The sequence below is a fragment of the Chinchilla lanigera genome, unplaced genomic scaffold, assembly GCF_000276665.1.
Source record: "Chinchilla lanigera isolate Chin_1 unplaced genomic scaffold, ChiLan1.0 scaffold00015, whole genome shotgun sequence".
Lineage (NCBI taxonomy): Eukaryota > Metazoa > Chordata > Mammalia > Rodentia > Chinchillidae > Chinchilla > Chinchilla lanigera.
In genome coordinates this window covers 15,854,365-15,875,390 of record NW_004955416.1, presented here as the reverse complement: position 1 = coordinate 15,875,390, position 21,026 = coordinate 15,854,365, and the positions used below count along the sequence as shown (strand labels likewise).

The 21,026-nt window shown below is 48.8% G+C and overlaps 2 protein-coding genes across 5 annotated transcripts in view; one reads left to right on the top strand and one right to left on the bottom strand.

Moving 5' to 3' along the window:
* Nucleotides 1–2,129: 2,129 nt before the first annotated feature.
* On the bottom strand, nucleotides 2,130–12,881 carry Rlbp1 (retinaldehyde binding protein 1). Of its 3 annotated transcripts, none has more exons than XM_005381557.2 (9): nucleotides 12,719–12,881; nucleotides 11,120–11,234; nucleotides 10,344–10,432; nucleotides 10,119–10,247; nucleotides 8,322–8,526; nucleotides 7,054–7,232; nucleotides 4,805–4,963; nucleotides 3,383–3,493; nucleotides 2,130–3,102 (listed from the first exon to the last, which is right to left on the bottom strand). In XM_005381557.2, exons 3-9 carry the CDS (start codon nucleotides 10,353–10,355, stop codon nucleotides 2,944–2,946), a joined length of 954 nt encoding a protein of 317 aa, XP_005381614.1. In that variant the 5' UTR covers nucleotides 10,356–10,432; nucleotides 11,120–11,234; nucleotides 12,719–12,881; the 3' UTR covers nucleotides 2,130–2,943. The 3 variants fall into 3 exon arrangements, with proteins under 3 accessions (XP_005381614.1, XP_005381615.1, XP_005381616.1); XM_005381558.2 differs by having other exon boundaries at nucleotides 11,171–11,234; XM_005381559.2 differs by lacking the exon at nucleotides 4,805–4,963.
* A 4,576-nt stretch (nucleotides 12,882–17,457) lies between these two features.
* The window catches only part of Fanci (Fanconi anemia, complementation group I), a 69,122-nt gene continuing 65,553 nt past the window's right edge, over nucleotides 17,458–21,026 (top strand). Inside the window, exon 1 of one of the 2 annotated variants that reach the window (XM_005381555.2) lies at nucleotides 17,458–17,640. The gene's annotated coding sequence lies outside the window, so the exon portion shown is untranslated. Of the gene's footprint in view, nucleotides 17,641–18,039; nucleotides 18,162–21,026 lie in introns of those variants that run through there. The other variant, XM_013512604.1, reaches the window with a different exon arrangement.

The window sequence follows — 21,026 nt, the reverse complement described above, 5'->3', positions numbered from 1 at the left end:
CGTGCCCTGCTGGCTGTCACTCTGCCCCAGTCACTGCTTGCAGCAGAGTCCCGGCTTCACCCCAGACGTCTCGGAAGGAAGGAATGATCCTCATCAAGTTCGTGCTTTGTTCCCCTTCTTGTGGCTGTGGCTTTCAAGCACATTTCATTGTCCTCATTCTTCTAGCGCATGAGTACAGGGTGGAGGGAGGGGCATGTGGAATCACACACATAGGCCACTGGGATTCTGTCAGTTTAACCATGTCAGGTTTTTTGCTTTTTGTTTTGTGTTTGTGGTATGGGGATTGAACCCAAGGCCTTTGCACTGAGCTATAGCCCGTGCCCTTTTTTTATATTTGTTTAATTTTTAAGACAAGGTTTTGCTAAGTCACTAAGTTGTCCAGGCTGGGCTCAAACTCGCTATCCTCCTGCCTCAGCCTCCCGAGGGCTGGGATTATAAGCGCGGGCCACCACGCTTGCCCGACTGCATGTCAGCTTTGAACATTCAAGATCTCCACACATGTTCTCCCAGTGGCTTTCCCAGGCCAGTCTGGCAGAGCGTCCCTCCCCTCTCCTTCCTGCCCTGCTTGTGCCCAGGGGGGCAGTGCCAAACAAGGCCAGCAGGGGGCAGTGCACTCCCACAATAAGAGCGGGTTCACCAGGTCCCAACCCTTCAGCTCCTTCCTCAAAGCTACTGGATTTTATTGTCAGAAAAGGGTCTCTGAACTAAGGCCCTGGCTCTGCTGACTTTAAGGGGAACCCTGGCCTCCTCTTGGGACTTGAATAGGAGCCAAGGCTGGCTGAGAACCCTCCTGGGCCAGTATCTGCCTGCACTTTTCTCCCCATCCTGATCTTGTCAGTCAATCCTGATTGACAAGTTGAGAGCCTCCGCAATCCAAAAGGCTACATCCCAGAGGGCTCCTGGCAAGTAAGGGCTCAGAGAGAGCTAAGATCGACCACTGCATTCCTCAGATTTGGAGTATAACTCTTGAAAATTAGAAGTATATCTTGAAAACAAAAAAATACTCTTTCCTTTAAATTCTTTAGCTCAGCCCCACACCCACACCCACTCTACCAGCAGCACTTCTAAGAGGGTCACCAGCACCCTCCACCTTGACAGATGCAGTCTCCGCTGGACCCCACTGCCCCACAGGTCATAGCTGCCCACGTGCTCAAGTACTGTTTAGAAATACCATCTTAGCTCCAAAAACTCCTCGGGGAGCCCTCTGCGATCTTCACCCAGAGCAGCTTCATTTTTTTTAGGTTTTCACATCAAGGGCCCATGTAAGCTTTGATTTGATAAAGGGCAGCCTCAACTTTTTAAAAGCAGTGGAGAGGGATTTGGGGAGAAATCCCCACTGGTCAGCCTCCCACTCTTCCACCCACAGTAATGATAGTTTGCTATGATTTTCCTCCAGCTCGGAAGTCCTGTGTGAATACCATGGATGTCCACGGGTTATTGATTGTGAACGTTATAAAGAAGGGAGTTTCTTGGGTAATAAGCACAGACTGCCAACCTTAGGGATGAAAGAAAGCGTGGAAGAGATCAATGCATACAAAACAAGAAAGAGAACTGTTGTGGATAAGAGAAGTCTCGAAGGTGTACGCCTGATGGGATGGAACTGACCCTACAGTCCAGAAAACATGTGGAAGGCCTTGCCACAAAAGGTGGGTATGGCACCAAGGAAGGAGGGGACCCTACAGGCAAGAGCAGTCTTGGGTTGGTTCTGGGATACCTCAGTGGCTGCAACCCAGCCAGGTAACCTCGCCTGCCATCATTAGCCAGACAACAGAAAGGAGTGTCAGCTCTCAGCTAGCAGTAAGAATGGCAGCCTGGGAGAAGTATCTGCCAATGCCTGCGAGCCCATCCCAGAAAGCCAGCACTTCCCCCAGAGGAGCCTCAAGCTCAGCAAACAGACGCTTCTGCTGGGGGTTGGCACCTACGGAAATGAGTGCACACTCCAAAGCCACCAAGCAGGGGGCTGGGGATTTAGCTCAGCGGCACAGCGCCTGCCTGGCAAGCACAAGGTCGTGAGTTTGATTCCCGGTACCAGAAAAGAAGAAAAAAAAAAATAGAGCTGGTTATTTGAAAACAAAATAAGAATTAGGGACCAAAGTCATCAAGCACTTGGAGAAAGCCAGCTCCACAGGAAGAAAGCATTTGTATTTATCAAAGCATACAGAATGGCACCACACTACCCCACACGACGTAGCTGTCAATGTGCTCATACTTGAGCTCCTCCCTGTAATGTACTGAAGACAAGCACTTCTGCTGTGAGGGCTGAGAGAGTCCAGAGAGATGCCACCTGTACATTTTTAGAGTCACACACAGGCCAGGGCTCTGGAGGGGTGTAGCAGACCCATCCCCCCAGACAGACAGTGGGGGACATGGCTGTCACCTGAAGGAGGTCCAAGTTCCTAACCCTGGCTGCACAAATCAGACGGCACCTGACTGAGAGGGCCACCCTAAAAGGAAGCTGCTCCACAGCTTCTTCCCCCCGGGAATTCTGTGCAGAAAACCCCTCCCCTGCCACAGGGCACCAATATCACTGTGTCTGCCAAATCATCTGAGCCTAAGTCCCTCCACTTTGATCCTGTTTATTGCTGCGGGCAGTAACCCCACTTCCTTGCCTGTTTTTACAGATCCTAAACAGTGAAGCTCTGTGACAAAAGAAATTACTGAGAGGTCTAAGTGGAGTCTTTGAAATTCAGCTTCACACAAAGTCACCATCCTACAGCTTCCAAGGAAGATGGGGAGATGACTGCCCCAGTCCTTCCATTCAAGGGACTTGCCCTACTTTACTGCCCCTCCCCCATCTTGAGATGAAGATGACCTCTGAACTCACCTAAGTTTAGGGAGGGTAGGGAAACTACAGTCACTTCAGGCAGCCCTTTGCCAGTCTGGGCCTGGGATAGCTGAAGAGTGGCCAGGGATGCTAACTACAGCTTGGATGGAGGAGGTGCCTCACAAGGCCGTGTTCTCAGCTTGGGCCTGGGACCCAAAGAGCTGCTCAGCGGCCACCTTGCCATCATATGGGGGCAGGGTGCCCCCGAAGTCAGCAGGCAGGATATTCTTGTCGATCTCCTGGAAGAAGCCAGAGAGGTCGTCTCCATGGACAAACACCTGCAGGGAAGCAAGGGACACAGCTGGGCAGGAGGACGCCTGAGGAGAAGGGCAGCTGGCAGGGCAAGGCCTTTCACCACAGTTGAGCAGGTGTAGCAGAGAGGAGGGCAAGGCCTTTCTCCACAGTGCCCCAGGTCTGTGCTACCAGGGACCCACCAGCTCAGCACCAGGACACAGAGTCTGTGGGGGGTGGACGCGCTGGGCCCCTGCCCCACAGCACCCCGCCCCTCTTGTCCCCAGAGCTCTTTCCTGTTAAGGCCCACACCCCCTGCAGACTCACTCTCTGCAGCAGCTTGCTCTTCAGGAAGGGCTTGACCATGTTGTAGGTGGTGGTGAAGTACCAGGGCTGGTGGATGAAGTGCACGGCTTTGAACCGGGCGGGGAAGGAATCCTGCAGTGACAGAGAGGCCCCGCCACACGGCCCCGGTGGCCTCAGAGGCTCTTCTCACCCCCATGCCTCTCCCATGGCATGGGGACTGACTTGCCCAGCACTGTGCATTGCCCCCAAGGCCGGCCAGCCCATGGACGGCTCCATCCTTGGGCCAGCCACTGGGGCCCCTCGCTTCAAGGGAAGAAGCCCCAGAAGTATGGAACCCAGCCCTCTGCCATAGGTGCAGAATACCCTAGAGCTCAGTGAAGAAGCGAAATGGTAGCTTTGCTTGGGTTTTTAGTGCCTGTGTTTTTTCAAACCCATTTGCATGAGGAGTGCAAGTTCTTTTTTTTTTCCCCCCAATACTGGGGATGGAACCCAGGGCCTTTGCACTGAGCTACATTCCCAGCCCTTTTCAAATTTTTATTTCTAGAGACAGGATCTCACTAAATCATTAAGTTCCCCAGGCTAGGCTCAACCTTGTGATCCTCCTGCCTCAGCCTCCTCCAGCGCCAGGATTATAGGTGTGTGCCACCATGCTGTTTAAGTAGACTGCACACCCTTATAGACCACAGGGCTACTACTGTCGTGCCTCATTTTCCTTCAGCAACCCCCACACACAACCTCTCCACTCTCACCTGTCTTTCCCCATACACACAGAGTGGACCTAAGGCCGCTCTAAGCAAGGGCTGTTGACACATCTGTGCGTAGAGAAGTGAGTCCTTGGCAGGGTGATAACAACCCTTCCTCAGGGTAAATTCACAAGCAAAGAAAGACAGTGTGATTCACAGAGACAGAAAGCCTGCAATTCCAGGTCAGAAGATGTAGATTCAAGTCCAGTCTCTGCCACTTTTATCATTGGGCATCCTTGAGAAGTCACTTCCACTGCTGAGCCCCAGCTTCTAGGTTTGTAAAATAAAGCAGGGATGCAGGGAGAGGATGCACTTAAGGAGTCAGTGAAATAATGACTCAGTATTTGGCAAACTCGATCACCATATAAGTGTTTGTGGTTCTTACTGAGGTTGTCGCTGTTTTTTGTGGCACTGGGAGTTTAACCCAGGGCCTTCACACTGAGCTATATTGCCAGCCCTTTTTACTTTTTTCTTTAGAGACAAGGTCTCACTAATTTATCCAGACTGGGCTTGAACCTGTGATCCTCCTGCCTCAGCCTCCCAAGGTGCTGGAATTATAGGCCTGCACCACTGTGCTCAGTTGTCATTGCTCTTCATGGCACTAGGTGGTCAACTCCTTAGGACACTGCCAGCATCGTGACACTGGCAAGCAATGCCCAACCTCACCACATGTAGGTGGCTTGGGGCACTAAGCCCTCACCTGCAGCATGTCCACCATCTTCCGGAGATCGGTGGCCCGGAGGCTGGCAGCCTGCTGCATGGTAAAGCCCTTAAAATTCTCAATGATGCAGAAGCCGTTAATCTGAGTTTCCTCATTCTCCAGGAGCTTCTCCAGGATGAAGCAATACGCCTGCAAGATCTGGGCCACACAGCAAACAGGGTGTGAGATCCACCCTACCAAGATAATTAAGACTTGAGCCCCTGAGGGGACAGCTAAGTGGCACATTCCTTCCTGGAGGCACTTGTCCTCAGGCTTCCATCTAGGACATCTTCCCTCTGTGAGTGTCTGCCCAGACATAACCTGAATGTCACAGCCATGGTTGGACGCCCGAGTGTTCATCCTGGGACTCAGAATAGTGGAACTACCAGAAACGTTCTGAACGTCCAACCATAAAGGATAGGAGCAGTGATGGCATGTTTAGGGCACAGAATTCAGGTACTAATAAAGTACCTAACATGTACTAATAAAGTAAAAATATCTAGAGGCATAATTGTGGATGATCTGAAATTTGTAATTTCTGCACATCCTAAAATGAGTAGATATTATTTGTAAGAGAAAAATATTTTTAAAACATCTCCCTTAAGGAAGCTTTAATCCTTAAGCTAGTATCCTATTTCACAGGAAAACACCAGAGGCATCCGCAATAAGATCAGAAAGAACATAAGGTGTTCACTATTTCTACCACCACTGAACTCCGTGTTGGAAGTACTAGCCTATGTAATTTAGGGGGTGCGGTTGAGACAGGGTCTCACTATCTAGTGCACACTGGTCTTGAACTCACTAATGTAGCTCAGGCTGGCCTCAAACTCATGGCAATTCTCCTGTCTCAGCCTCCCAAGTTCTGGAATTATAGGCCTGCGCCACCATGTCCAGCAGTAATTGACTTTTTTTTAATCAGGGGCATAAGCAATAGAAAAGAAGAGAAAGTATCACCTTTATTTACAGGTAATATTAAGTATACTTAGAAAACTCAACAGCTTCTATTTTTTTTTTTTTTTTTTGGTTTTTCTCCGGTACCGGGAACTGAACTCATGACCTTGCGCTTGCCAGGCAGGCGCTTTTGCCGCTGAGCTAAATTCCCAGCCCCCAACAGCTTCTATTTTAAAACAACACATTAAAAAAAGTTCAATAAAATAGAACACAAATTTACATACAAAAACAACAATCTTCTTACATATAAACAACCACCAATTAGATGAGAAAGCCCCATTAATGGCAACAACAACAAAATAAACACTGAAGGCAAATTTAAGGAGAAGTGTGCATAATATTTAGGAGGAAAACTTGAAAACTCCTAAAAATTCAAAAGTAGAGTTTTATTCAAAATTTGAATAAAATGGATGGCACTTGTTTGTGGTTGGGTCAACTAGCCATGAATGTGGCATTTATAAAGATGCCCATTCTCCCCAAGTTTGTTATTTACATGTAATATTATCCCAAAAATGTACCTAATGTTTCTCTTGGAGCTGGACAAATTAATTTTAAAGTTCACAAAGGAAAACAAATATTCAAAAATAGCTAGGAAGGCCGGTTGTGGTGGTGCACACCTGTAATCCCAGCACTCAAGAGGTTGAGGCAGGAGTATCGCTGCAAGTTTGAGGCCAGCCTGGGCTACATAGTGAGAACCTATCTTAGAAAGAAAGAAAGAAAGAAAGAAAGAAAGAAAGAAAGAAAGAAAGAAAGAAAGAAAGAAAAAAAGAAAGAAAGAAAAAGAAAGAAGGAAGGAAGGAAGGAGGGAGGGAAGGAGGAAGGAAGTATTAGCTAGGAAAGCTAGAAAAAGCAGAATATTAAGTATAAAGTGCTGCGGTGTATCCTAGTGGTAGGACATTCACCTGGGTTCCATCCCTAGTTCCACACCAAAAGAACCCAAAAAACAAACAAACAAACAAAAAACCATGGCATTAATCTAAAAGATATTACACACAAGCCATAAAATTTCTATAATTGAAACAGGGTGGTATTAGAGCATGAATAAAATGAATAGACAAAGAGACCAATGGAATTGAATTTAAAAATTCAGAGATAGATCCTGATACAGGTGGAAATATAGAATATGATAAAGATAACACGTGAAGTCTTTGAGAAAAGGCGTACTTTTTACTAAGTGGTGCGGGGCAACCAGATAGCATTTTTTTTAAATGCTTTTATACTGTTTCCTCTAACTACGAACGCTTTGGAAGGCTCAATGGCACAAGCAAAGTTCTTTTTCTCTCACCCACTCTACTGACCTCATCGAAGGTGATCTCGTCAGACTGCCAGTTCTCAATTTTGAAGAGCATGACCACTCGGCCGTACTTGTCCCGGCTGGAGAGCACACCCGGGTAGCCGGCCTCGATGGTGCAGCGAACGGCCTCCAGAGACACGCTGTCGAAGAGCTCGGGATACTGCAGCCGGAAGTGCACGTAGCCTGCAGGAGGCGGAGCCAAGAACCCTTAGGGAGCCCTCCAGTGCTGGCCCAGCGCACCCCTGCCGAGACTGCTGGTGGGACCAGAACTAGGGCTCATCCACATCCATTGTGTGTGTGATGGAGCAGGACGCTCCGCCTGTCTGAGCTCCATGGTTTCTCTCCAAAAAAGAAAAGATGTGATGATAAGGTGGATGTGGTGGCACACCCCTGTAATCCCAGCAGTTTGAGCCCAGCCTGGGCACTTCGCCATTTAGCAAGACCTTATCTCAAAATAAAAAAACAAAAAGAGCTGGGGATGTAGCTCAGTACAAGGGTTCAATCTTCAGTACTAAAAAAAAATTAAACAGTGTTTTTCCTCTGTACTGGGCCCTCCCTGGCCATTTTACCTAAAAACTTCAACTTCTCTCTCCATTTTATTTTTTTTTTTTTTTTAAGACAAGGTCTCGCTATGTAGCTCAGACTAGCCTGGAACTCACAGCGATCCTCCTGCCTCAGCCTCCCGAGTGCTGGGATCACAGGCATGCACCACCACGCCCGGCTCCTTTTCTTTGTCCCTTACCACTAACATTCTACATTTTCTTATTTTTTATTGATCTGGCTTATTATCTCCACCATTAGAATGCAAATCCAGGGAGGCAGGGAGGGGATTCTGGTCTCAGTTGCTCATCACTGCAACCCTAAAGCAGCGGCTGGCACAGCATGGCAGAAATAAACATTTGCGGAAGGAGGGCAGAGAGGCTTCTGCCCACCTCCCTATAGGTTCCAGAGCAAAGGGTGGGTCTGAGAATGGGGGAGCTGGTACTCCAGTTCTACTCACTGAGCCCCAAGACTGAGAGAGGACATTTCTCTGGGAATCTGGTACTGACAGACTCATTCATTCATTCATTTGCTGTCAGAGCTGAACGGGAGCTTAAAGGCTTTCTGGTCCCCTACACATGCATACTGTGGGAGAAGGACAGGGAGGCTCAGAGTGACTTGCCCATGGCAGGAAGGGGGTCTTTTTTTTTTCTAGGAAGGGGGTCTTCTTAGAGCCAGGCCCAGGGTGGACCCCTCCTCTGCCTTCCTCCCTCCTGCCAGCGTAGGCCTCACCTTTGAGCAGCTCATAGGCGCGGCCCACGTCAAACTTGCGTGCCCGGATGAAACGCAGAAAGAAGGCACTGTCTCTTCCCTGCACCCTCTCCGCCACCGCCAAGGCCAGCTCCTCCCCGGACGCTGCCTGTGTCTGCACCAGCTCCTGCAGCTCCCGCACCACCTCCTCCCGAGTCTCCTCCCTCTCGTTCAGCTCGTCCTTGGCCTGGAACAAGGTGGCATGGGCATGGAGTTGCAGGTGGTGCCGGTGAGAAGCAGGATGTAGCAGATATGATCAGACAGTACAGTATGTTTCAATTTAAATAAAAATGTATTATGGTAAAAGACAATCATTAGGAATCCTCCCTCAAAGTGCTCCTCCTTGCTTCAAACACACTTATCCTATCATTCTTGCCACTTTCTGAAGCAGTTCTGGAAGTCCTCTTTCCTGAGGTTCTTTAGTTGCACATGGCTGCCCTGACGTCCTGAATCAATTGAAAACATTTACCTTTCTTGGTCACTTTGACTTCGGGGGGAAAGCTAGAAGTCACGTGGTGGCAGCTCTGGTGAATCAGGTAGACGAGGACACACCATCACGTTTTTCCAAGCCTGCCTGTCCTCTGGATGGCTCTTGGAAGCAGCATTCCCACAGTGTTCACCACCCCTTAGAGGCGACAGGCTCCTACCAGAGTTGGCTCACCGAGAGGGTGCAGACATAGCTGCGGGGCCTCTTGTTCTCTGGCCTACAGGGGAGGCGTCTGTGCTGGCTGCACCCAGATTGTCGTGTTGGAGAAAGTGAGGTGAAACTGTGTCCTGCATCTGTCTGCAGGGGACCTACTGCCAACAGCCTGTTTCTAACTATAACTGTCCACGCCCCCTGCGTCCTTAAAGCACCTGCTGAATCTGTCAATGCATTTCCTACGACCTATCATAGTTGGCATTCTTGTCGCCATGTCTCAGGGGAGCAGACTGAGGCTCCTAGAGGTGAAATATTCTTGCCCAAGGTCGCCCAGATAGAAAAGGGTGGGGCTAGGACTCTAGTCAGGCTCCTTCTTGTCCTTTAGCTGTCTCTGGGCTTTATTCTGAGCTTTCCCAGAATGAAGGTCCCCAACGAAAGGTAACCTCCTCCCAGAGAGCCTCAGCACCCTCCCTTGGCTGCATCCAGAGCTCCACAGGCCCTGGTAGAGCTCTCCTTGGGGGAAGGGAAAGAGAAAAGATAGGCACCAAGGTGGGGCCCCTGATGGCACTTCCCTTGAGGTGCCCACAGATGTGAGCTAGGAGTCCAGGCTCAGCTCCGCCACTTCCAGGTCTCCCCAGCAGCCCTTAGACAGCCTGCCACCTTCCCCAGGGCACAGTCTGATCACCTCTAAACGAGGCCAGCGAACGGCTTTCATAGGTGCGGAAGGCAAGACCCAGAGAGGGAGCCCATTTGCTCAAGCTGCACAGCAAGCTGGCAGCAGCTCTGGTGCTAGAACTCGGGCCTCTTGCCTATCCAGTGGGGGCAGTGTTGGTTCCTTGTCCAGCTAAGCTACTTCCAAATGAGTGCTTCTCACAGGTGAGGCTAGGACAATCCCTGGTCCGCAGGCTTCAGGCGGCAGTCTTGGGTTAGGCAGGACTGCGTGCTGCTCAGCCCAGCTGCTGCCCTAGCCCTGACCTCCAGGATGGCCCTAAATAGGCCAGTCCAGCTCTCCAGCACGAGCTGGAGAGGGGGGCTTGGCCTTTCTACAGGAGAAAGGGTGCTGCTGGCATGGTGTTACCCCCCCTCCACCCCTGTGTTCCCTCCCTAGACCGCCCCTCCCTGAGCCCCGGCTACCTCACCTTCTGCAAGGTGTGGCGCGGCAGCTGGCTGCACAGGCCAAACACAGGCCCATGGTCTTTGGTTGTGAGCTTCTCTAGCTGCGCCCGGAGCTCCTGCTCCTCTTCGGGGACCATGCGAAATGTGCCCACCTGAGCAGACAGGAGTCAGGAAGAAGCAAGAGCAGCTCCCAATCCCATCAGCCTGAGCGATCTGGGCCAATGGGGCTGCTGAGCCGTGGTACTCACCCCCTCTGACATATTGCCTCTGAGGACACAGCCCTCGGGGAAGAAAGGGCCTGCTGCTTCCTTTGTTCTGGACTCTAGCAGGTCTAGCCCTATGAGAGGAAATCAGAGGTGTGCTGGTGTTAGAGGAACTGTCCTGTGACTGTCTCAGAAGAGTGGGTCTCAAACAGTCCCTGTGCTCAGATCCTCTGAAGGCATATGTTAGAAATATGTTAGGTGCAGGCTGGGGATTTAGCTGAGTGGCACAGTGCCTGCCTGGCAAGCACAAGGTCCTGAGTTTGATTCCTGGCACAAAAAAAAAATTGTAGGTGCATGGGCCCCACCTCCTGGGACGCTGAAGGTCCCAGACAGCCCTAAGAAATGGCAAGTCAGAACACCCAGGGTGTCTTTGGAGATGATCTTGGGCCACACTGCTTTGAGAAGGGGCACTGTACAAATATCTCAGACCTTGCCGTGTAGACAAGTAGGTTCAGCCAGGAAAACACCAGAACTGCGCTCCATTCTCAGTGAGGGGATCACCGCAGGATAAGGTGTACCTCCTCGCTTCTGTGGCCCATCTGCCCCAGCCCGAGGCTTTTCCTCAGTGTGTCCCTTCTCTCCGATCCTCACCCTGGGTGTGCATCCAGTACTTTTGACGCCCTAAGTATTTCCCAACTCATTACCTCACAGCTAGACTTACCATTATTGTTCCCATTTTACATAGGAGGAAACAAGCCCAGAAAATAAATAACTTGTACGAGGTAACACAACCCAAAATAGCCAGAAGTGAGGACTCAAACCTTCCTGCCTGCTCTAAGAGAAGCCAGCCAAGGACAGAACAGAAGCAGGACCTGAGTTCCAATTCTGTTTCTTCAGGTTGCAGGCAGTGTGATTTCACCTGTGTCTTGGTTGCCCCTGTTAAGATGGAAAGGTTATGAAACATAATTAAACCGCATTCACACAAGCAGTGCTCAGCCAGCAGATCAAATCCCACCCATGGCCTACAGCCTTCTTCTCACTGGACAGTTTTGGAGGTGGCTCTTCTGTCCCCTGCCTAAATGTCCCTAGTGCCTCCCTTCAAGGACCCTTCGCCATCCTGCTCCTACCTCTGGCTAGGCCCCAGTGGCAAAGCTTGACTGAAACCTTTCATCTGTGTAGGACTTAGGCTGGTTTTTTTTTTGTTTTTTGTTTTGGTTTTTTTGGTTTTTTTTCCGGTAAAGGGAATCAAACTCACGACCTCACACTTGCCAGGCAGGTGCTGTGCCACTGAACTAAATCCCCAGCCCCCACTAAGTCTGTTTTGATACCTAGAGCCAAGACATCCCCCGGTAAACTCCCTAGGAGAGCTGAAGTGACACAGAAACCTTGCCAGTCAGGAAGACCTAGGTCCGAATCAGGCTTTGTCATACATTGTCCTGAGACAAGCTAGTTAACCTTTCTGGGCCTCAGTCTCCTCACCTGTAAGTTGAGGATAATAACAGTACTACCAGTGCTAAGACGGGGAAGAAGACGGAAGAAGACGGTTCTAGAGCATGACTCTGTGCTAGGCATCTGTGCTCTAGAACCGTCTTCTTCCCCGTCTTAGCATCACACTGAGTGTCAGCCTAACTTTCACAGAGACCTGGAGGATCTTGGGGGGTATCTGAGGGTCCCCCACCTCCAACTCCTCCCACTGTGCAGTCCCAGCAAGGGCAGGAAAGTTCTAGAGGCTGGAATCACACTGGAACCAGATGTAAGCCATCGAAATATGCAGACATAGAGGCAGGATGAAAAGCTGCTGGCTACCACTTAGGTTTTTCTGGAAACGGAAATAGGCTGATGGAACCATCCCAAGGAACTAGGAGGAGGAATTATCGGCATTAAAAAAATACCTGCCCCGCTCTCTGTGTTCCTGTTCCTTGCCATCTACGGTTGCCAGATAAAGCACAGTAATTTATTATCATTATTTGGGACACACTTAGACTAAAAAAGGATTTGTTGTTCATCTGAAATTTTTTTTTTCCTCAGTACTGAGGATTGAACCCAGGACCTTCCCACTGGGCTACATCCCCAGGCTTTTTAATGTTTTTTTTTTTGGTGCCAAGAATCGAACTCAGGACCTTGCACTTGCCAGGCAGGCACTCGTGCTGCTGAGCTAGATCCCCAGCCCCCTACCCAGCCTTTTCAAAAAAGTGTATTTTGACACAGGATCTCCCTAAGTGACCCAGGCTGGGCTCAGACTTGTGACCTGCCTCATGAAATTTGCATTTTACCAGGAATTCTGCCTGCGGAGCTGCATGGCTGTCATCAAGTGGAACCTGACACTGGAGCATGGCACCCAGCGGTTCAGTTGTACAGCAGTCTAGGATGTGGGCTCCCCCTGCTCCCCAACTCCCCAGTCTCACCTGGGGCCCTCTTACCTGCCAGGTCAGCAGTTCCTCCTTGGGGTTACCTGGTACCTGCACCGACCTGGAGCTCTGGTGGTGCCCTCGGCCGGGGGCATGTCCAGTCAGCAGGTTGGGATTAGTGTGTCACAAGGAACTTCTCATTGCCCAGTTTCCCATTAAGCCGGGCTCCCCGGAGGCCCAGAATGGGTGAGTGCAGTGCAGGGGGGGGGGGGAAGGGGGAGAGGGGAGAGGCCAGTCTGGTAGGAGACGCTGTCAAAGCCCTCCTTTGTGCGCTCCTGCTCAGTCTGCTCAGCCATGTGGAAGCTGGAATCTAGGCCAGCTCCATCCCTCTTCCCTGCCCTCCTGCTCCTCAAGCTCCCAGGGGCTCCCACTCGGGGCGACAGTTGCCGACAGGCGAAGGGAAACTGTATGCGTCGCCCCAGGTGCAACAACAGCTCTGCTGAATCCAGGGCTGTGCCCTGTCCTCTCCCAGGGCCATGTTGTGTGGGGCCAGTGAGGAAACGCAGCCCATGCTGGGTGGTGCAGTGAGGGTAAGGTCAGGCTCAGGAAGCAGACTGTTTACCCTTTGTGAGTGTGTATGTGTGTTTTGCTAGAGATCCATTACAGGACCTCACACATGCTCAGCAAGTGCTCTACCACTGAGCTACACTCCCAGCTCCTGCCCACCTTTCAATCCTAACTCCAGCCCCTTCTGACTGGGAGAAGTTGCTGCACCCCGCCATGGTTATGCTTCCTTGTCTGAGAAGTGGGGACTGTTAGAGGACCATGCTCACCGTGTTAGGGAGTATGAGATGGCAGCAAAGTGCTTACTGCAAGCTCTTAGCGGCCTGGCATGTCGGCAGTTACTACAAATGCAGAATCAGGAGGCATCTCAGTGGAGGGAATATTAGTATCCAGCCCTCTGAACAGCAAGAAGCCGCTCTGCAACCCCTCAGCAGATGGTGGCTTCCTAGCCTCTGCTTTGGTATTAGAGGAGGAAATGGAAAGTTCTCCTGTAATGCCACTCTTGGTCCAGGTTTGCCTCCCAGAGGTGCCCAGGGCAGGGGCAGGCTCTGTGCGTGGGGTATTCTCTGGAACCAGTTTCAGAAATGCTTCCTGATTTTCCCCAGAGGGTTTTTGTTTGGTGATGCTGGGGATGGAACCCAGGGCCTCATACATCCCAGGCAAGTGCTCTACCCCCAAGCTACAGCCCCAGCCGCAATTTCCCCAGACATGGTTCTTGCTTTTCTGCCTGTTCCCACCTTGATAGGTGTGGGATCTCTGCAGACACCCTGGGGTTATGACTGTCCTGAAGGAGCCACCAGGAACCAACCCTTGCCTCGCCTGTGTGCCTTAGCCCCTTGCTCTAGAGCAGGCTTCAAAGCCTGGTGCTTAGATCTTTGGGTGCACCTGAGTTACCCCAAGCTCTTTGCTTCCAACACTTTCTTCCCTGGGCTCCTGGTTTGGCTGATGTCTGGTTCTTGGGTTGATACCTTTCCAGGTTCTCTCTGGAGCTGGGGATCCCTCATTTCCATCATCCTGATTGCTAGTAGCCTACTTCTGTGCTGTAACCTATACAGGGTCAGCCATTAGCCACACATAGCTTTTTTGCACTGGAAATGGGCTAATGTGACCCAAGAACTGAAACGTTTGATCGATGGACTGAGCCACTGAATTACTGAGGATTGAACCTGTAGCCTTTACACTGAGCTGCATCTCTAGCTCTGTTTTATTTTGAGACAAGACCTTGCTAAGTCGTTACATTACCAAGGCTGGGCTCAAACTTGTGATCCTCCTGCTTCAGCCTCACAGAATACTGGAATTACAGTGTAGGCCACGATGCCCAGTTGAAGAACTAAAATTTTACTTTTTCTTTTTTTAATTAAGAGATATTATTTACTTTGTTTTTTTGAGACAGAGCCTTGCTATGTAGTTCAGGCTGGCCTTGAAAAATGTATTTTTTATTTTTCTTTTTTGTTTTTTTTGAAACAGGGTCTCACTTTGTAGTGTAGGCAGGCCTTGAATTTGCAGCGATCCTCCTTCTTCAGCCTCCTAAGTGCTGGGATTACAGGCATGCACCACCACATCTGGCTATTTTAACTTAATTTTTAAGTAATTTAAATTTAAAAACTCATAAGAGGCCCAGTTTTTGGAAAACTTTTTAAGTAGATTTGGAACAATTTACACACATAACTTTTTCAAGTGTAAATTTTGTGATGAATTATTTCTCAAAAAAATTTAAAGTCTAACATGAGATGTGCCGTACACATAAAAAACCTTAGTGGAGTTTTGTTTAGTTTTGAGACAGGGTCTCACTATGTAGTTCAGGCTGGCCTTGAACTTACCACGTAGCACAGGCCTGAACTTACCACGTAGCAAGAGCCTCAGCGTCCTGAGTGACAGGACTTTGTGGATTACAAGCATGTACTACCAGGCCTGGCTGGATTTTGAAGACTTAGTGCAAAGGAAAGATGTAAAACATCTTATTAATATTTTTTTGTATTGCTGGGGACAGAACCCTGGCCTTGACACACTTGCTAGGCAAGTGCTCTACCACTGAGCAGACCCCTAGTCTCTCTTTAACAACTTTTTTATGGTATAAGTTTTTCCAGTGATCATGTTTGGACTATTGGGTTAACAAGATATTAGAATTACTTTCACTTGTCAATGTTTTTAAAAACTTTAATTACCTGTGTCCCTCAAATCATAATTCTCACAGATGGTGCTGGTCTGAACCTGGTTATTATTGAAAGTGTGGCCTGGTGACCAGCAGGCATCACAACACATCCGGGAAGCTTGTTAAAAAACAGCCAGCACTCTCTCTCCACCCCTCCATATCAGAATCTGGACCAGATTGGGACCTGTCCTATCGATCTCATTTCTTTTTCATTTTAATTTAATTATTTAAAAAGGTCTAATTGAGCCCGGCATGGTGGCACATGCCTGTAATACCAGCATTCAGGAGGCCAAGGCTGGAGAATTGTTGCAAGTGTGAGGCCAGCCTGGGCTACAAAGTGAGTTCAAGGCCAGCCTGAACTGCATAGAGAAACCCAATCTCAAAAAAACCCCAAGTAAATAAATACGTAAAATAAAAATCAAAACAACAACAACAACAAAGGTTTAATTTTAATGAGGTGATCACTATTAAGATACAATTTGCAAAAGCACTCAGTGCCAGAGGATGGGCTCCATCTCTTCTCACACATTCCTTCCTTAGGCAGACCCTCAGGTCAACAGCCTGTCCCAGACAGAACTGTGCTGGACCAAGAGCTTTCTGCGGCCCTGATCACGGCTCACCGCCCTTCTCCCGCCCCCTCCCATCCCAAGTCCCGGAACAACAGGTGGAAGGGAAGGGAACTCGCCTTGGCGCGCCTCGTTCCGCACTGCACGGTGGCTGTCCTCTGGCCAGCATTATCTCACCCCAGCCTTCCAGGTGTGCGCAGAGGGGGATCGCTTTCTCCTGGCACCGCAAACTGTAAGCGTAGGGAGGGACCTGCCAAAGCCACAAGCTGGTTAGGAATGAAGTCTGGGTCATCCTGAACCGGCTCAGCATTCAGCACCCAGGATTGCTTCCGCTGTGCCGCCCGGGAAGTCCCATCTGCCCCGTGGCTCCTGGGAAAGGCGACATTGCCCCGCTCTTCCGGGAAGCAGCACCACATGGCAAGAGTCTGGTCACCTCAGACTCTGTTCTTTGAGGAGCAGGAAGAGTAGTTAGCGTCCTGGGCTCGTGAGGGCCTTAAGGAATGTAAGGGCGCAGCCACTGCTTGGAGAAGCGAGGAGAGAAATAAGACTCTGTTCTCGGCCTTATAACCACACGGCGATGAGTACCCGCCCCAGCGGGAAAGGAGTCTGGCCAGGCCAGCCGCCAGCCTCCAGAAGGGTCTGCCCAGCTGTGTGTGCGGGAGCACTCTGGTTAAATTGAGGCAGGAGGATGGCAAGTTCGAGGCCAGCCTGGGCAATTTAGTGATTTAGTAAGACCCCGTCTCAAAATAAAAAATAAAAAAGCGCTGGGGATGTAGCTCAGTGAGAAGCCCCTGGGTTCCACTCCCAGTACCAAATAAATAAGTAAATAAATAATTCTACATTGTGGCCATGGGGATTGAGCAGGAGCAAGGAATGAAGGCAGGAGTCAAAGGACAAATCCTGTATATAGGCTTGTTCAGAGAAGATTTTCAAATTAAATTGGTTTAACAATCTCGGGGGGGGGGGAATGAGCTTGAAACACACAAACAAAACGATAGTAAAAACAGATCAATAAAATGGACCTATGGTCAGGTGTGGTAGCACACACCTATAATCCCAGCACTCTGGGAGCCTGAGGCAGGAGGGTTTCCAGTTCGAGGGCAGCCTGGGCAATTTAGTGGGATCCTATTTCAATACAATTTTTTTTAAAAAATCAAAAAGGGTGGAAGGCGGGCGTGGTGGTGCACCCCCTGTAATCCCAGCACTCGGGAGGCTGAGGTAGGAGGATCGCTGTGAGTTTGAGACTAGCCTGAGTTACAAAGTGGGCTCAAGGACAGCCTGAAGACAAAAAAAAAAAAAAAAAATTAAAAAAGGACTGGGGATGTAGCATAATGTGAAGGCTCAAAATTCAAAACCCAGTGCAGAAAAAAAAAGTCGGGGGGAGGAGAGAGAAAAGGCCCGGCCTCCGCAGACTGAGTGGGAACTCCGAACTCGGGAAGGTCCCACCCCCTCAGGTTTAATGGTACGCCCCACCAAGGACCGCGGAAATTGGCCGCGGAGGCGGGACCTGTTGCCCTGGGTGACGGAAGTGCGACAGCGTGAAGTCGAGCGGGCTTTTCGGAAAGCGGCGGCGGCGGCGCGGTGCAGGCGTTAGAGGTGGCTAAAGTGGCTGAGGTGGTTGTGTAGAGGGACTTCGCGCCTTGCTCTGGCTGCGACAAGGCCCCGGAGCGGTCTCTGAGGACCAGAAGCTCCCCTTCTGAGGAGGCGTTCTGGTATGTTCTGTGCTCCGGGAGGTCGCGTCACTTAGCCGCGCGCCTTAGGTTTTGCAGTTTTCTCTTCCCGGGCAGTGCGACTCTCTGACCCTCCCTTTTTATTTTTTATTTTTGGTCTTGGGGATTGAGCTACATCGCCAGCCCTTTTTTGTATTTAATTTTGAGACGGGCCCGCAAAGTTGCCCGGGCTGGGCTCGAACTTGGAATCTTCCTGCCTCGGTCCCCCAGAGAGCTGATTGCTGGCGTGTGCCACTGCGCCCTGCCTCCCCTGCCCCCCGCCCCGTAAATGCCTCCCCGACTGTCAAGGTTCAGCTCCTACTTCTGGGAAATCTCTGTGGACCGCATTTCGTGTTCGTAGCTCGGTGCAGGTGGGCAGACACCCGCGGAGTTTACCAGCGAGTTTGGGAAGCTCGGCGGGTGCTCGGCGCTGACGCCCTCGTCGGCGTCACCGGCCGCCTCGTTTTTTACGAGTTCGTGTTTGTCTTGCTTTGGTGCCTCACTGGCGCTTCCTGAGCCTCTTGGTAAGGAATTTGTGCTCACGGGGACTTCACAGCCACTCAGCTCTAGTTTTAACCTGATCTTAGCAAATGTACTGGCTGCCCTATTTGCTTTCTCCCCGTGCCCAGATTCCAGCCGGGATGTAGTTCAAACAAACAGACAAACATGGAATCTTGGAGTTTGCAGCTGGACAGACTTGGATTTCAGTTCGCTGTCATTTACTGGCCCTTTAACCTAGAGGAAATTGGGGAATTTGTGACTCTGAACCTCAGAGTTCGTCTAAATGGGACCGTAGCTGGGGTGTAGCTCAGTGGTGGAGCAGGTGCTTAGCATGAAGTCCTGGATTCTGCCCCAAACTAAACAAGTGAAGAATGGGGCTGGTAATAGCTCACAGGTGATGCCTGTAGAGGAGGTAATAGGGGAACGGTAAGGAAGCATGGATTGAGCTGAGTTCTGAAGGATTTGTAGAAATTAGCGGTAAAGGTCGGGGAGGACACTAGCTGAAGTAAATGGAGCCATTCTGGTGGAGAAGAGGGAGCTGAATGAGTTGATCGATGGGAAAGTTCTTGGAACACGGGTACATCCTCTATCATATATCTTAGTTGTTTATTAACATGTGAACCAAGAGAAAGAGGAGAAAAGGTGTTGTAAAGGAGAAAGAAAATAGGAAGTCAAAGGATTTGGATTTGAAATTGTGTTAATACAATATAGTAATAAGGCCTAAAGATGACTAGAATAGTGTATTGTGGGGGAAATCTGATGAAAAAAACCAGGGTTTTTTAAATGTTAAAATTTAAACCTTCAAAAGCATTATTTTTTATGATTTTCTGAACAGCTTGAAAGCTTTAGATTCATTTTCCAAAAGCTACCGATGCTTGCCGTTATGAGAGCATTGCGTATTTTACCCCTCTGCGGTAGGTGCTGTTGTCTCCATTTTATGGATGAGGAAAGATGAGTCTCAGAGATTGAGACTCTTGTCTAATTTCATGCAGTTGAAATGGAGCTGTGATTTGGGCAGGTCTGTTTCCAAGCCCATGCTTTCTAGGAGGCTCTCTTTCTGCCTCATTACTTTCTTTTTTGTAGAATTGCAGCTCATTAAAGGAGTCTGTCTATGAAGATTTATATTAAACCTGTAAAATAGCTCTGTTAGGAATTTTGTGTGTCCTTCCCCCAAATAAACATCCTTACTACTCTTTCCTCTTGAAAAGCAATTGTTTTATCATTTGGATTTCAGTAAAACACATAACCCCAGTGTAGCAAATGATATTAGTGGGTTTGGGCGGGGTTTTGTTTTTGTGTTTGTTTTGTCTGAGACAAGGTCTTGCTATGCAGTTCAGGCTGGCCTTAGCTCACTTTGTAGCCCAGGCTGGTCTTGAACTTGCAATGGTCCTCATGCCTCAGCCTCCTAAATGCTTGGATTATAGGCGTATGCCACTATGCCCGGTGGCATTTTCATTTTTAAAATGTTGATTTTTTAAAACTACAGGACTAGATATGAACCCCAGCTTTTGTGCCATTCTGTCACCCAGATCCTTAAACTTATATGGTACATAATTAAACACTCTTGGAACTAACAAACAGGCATTTTCGTACAATCATATTAGGATTTAAAATGGGAAGTGGAGGGACCAAGGACATAGTTCAGCAGCACAGTGCCTGCCTGGCAAGCATAAGGTCATGAGTTCTATTCCTGGTACCAAGTAAAATAGAAAGCGGTTTTGTTTTTCCTGCTGTATCCCTGCTTTCAACTGAAGTTTTAGACATTTCCTAGTAGTTCAAAACGCGTTAGGGAAAAGCACACCTTAAAAGATGTTTTCTAGCCTGGAATTTTATGACATCAGTTAAGAACAGAATTTTGGGCTAAGGAGAGGGATGGTTGAGGCCATTATGAAATGGGATAATCAGCATTTTAAGCACTGTAAACATAAAAGAACACTTTTTTTCTGCCGCTGTTTGTAAAAGCTCTCTGGGAGGATCTTTTACAAAGACCCAATTTTTTAAAATGTAATTTACCAAAAAAAAGTAATTCACCTATATAAGTGTCCAAAGACATGTATGTAAACTTGCAAAACTGTTTTGTCTGTGTATTTAGAAAATATACAAGTGTGGCCCTTTTAGCCCAGTGGGTAGCACATCAGTCTCATAGAAAATATTTAAGAATCTTTATCAGACCTAAAAATACAAACTTGTGAGCACTAAACTGCTTCTGGCTTGTGAATTTTGTTCACTGACATTTAATTCAGATTTATTTGCAAGTGTACTAATTTAGACTGGGTTGAGAGAATGCCTTTGTAAAATTTAATTTATGTCTAATTCACGTATCTGTACTTAACAAGTTTGAATTGCAGGTATTTGCCTCTGCTCTTATTCCTTACTTGCACCCCACTTTACTTGCACGATGATGTTCCATTCAGTTTCTTCCAACACTATTTCAACCTTGTCAGATTTTCTGCTCAAGTTTTTGATAGTTCTTAGTCATTTACAGAATGAAATCTAAATTCCTCAACTTGGCATTTGAGATCTTGCAGTTTATTCCCACCTTAGCCTTTTTACTTTCTTCTATCTTCCTAGCCTTCTTACTTTCACATTTCTCCTACTTGGACTTAATCTCAAGCAGTCTGCTCATTTTCGCAAGTAAGTTTTTCAGTTCTCATATGAAAGCCTTTGTCCATGATGTACATCTTGTTAATGTGTACCTCCTAGTTGTCTTGACTTGCTAAATTGAATCTGGCTCAAGCTTCCCTCTGCTGGGAAGCCTTTTTTTCTTTTCCTTTTTTTTTTTTTTTCGTGGTATCAACAGTCAAACTCAGGACCTTGTACTTGCCAGGCAGGCACTTGTACCACTGAGCTTTTTTTTTTTTCCTTCTCTTTTTCTTTTTCTTTTCTTT

Bases quoted from the DNA above. Each gene is read 5' to 3' on its own strand.
- Rlbp1 (XM_005381557.2), bottom strand. The intron at 8,527-10,118 runs GTGAGGTAGCCG...ACCTTGTTCCAG, and splicing joins CGCGCCACACCTTGCAGAAG to GCCAAGGACGAGCTGAACGA. The intron at 4,964-7,053 runs GTCAGTAGAGTG...TGTGTGGCCCAG, and splicing joins ACGAGATCACCTTCGATGAG to ATCTTGCAGGCGTATTGCTT.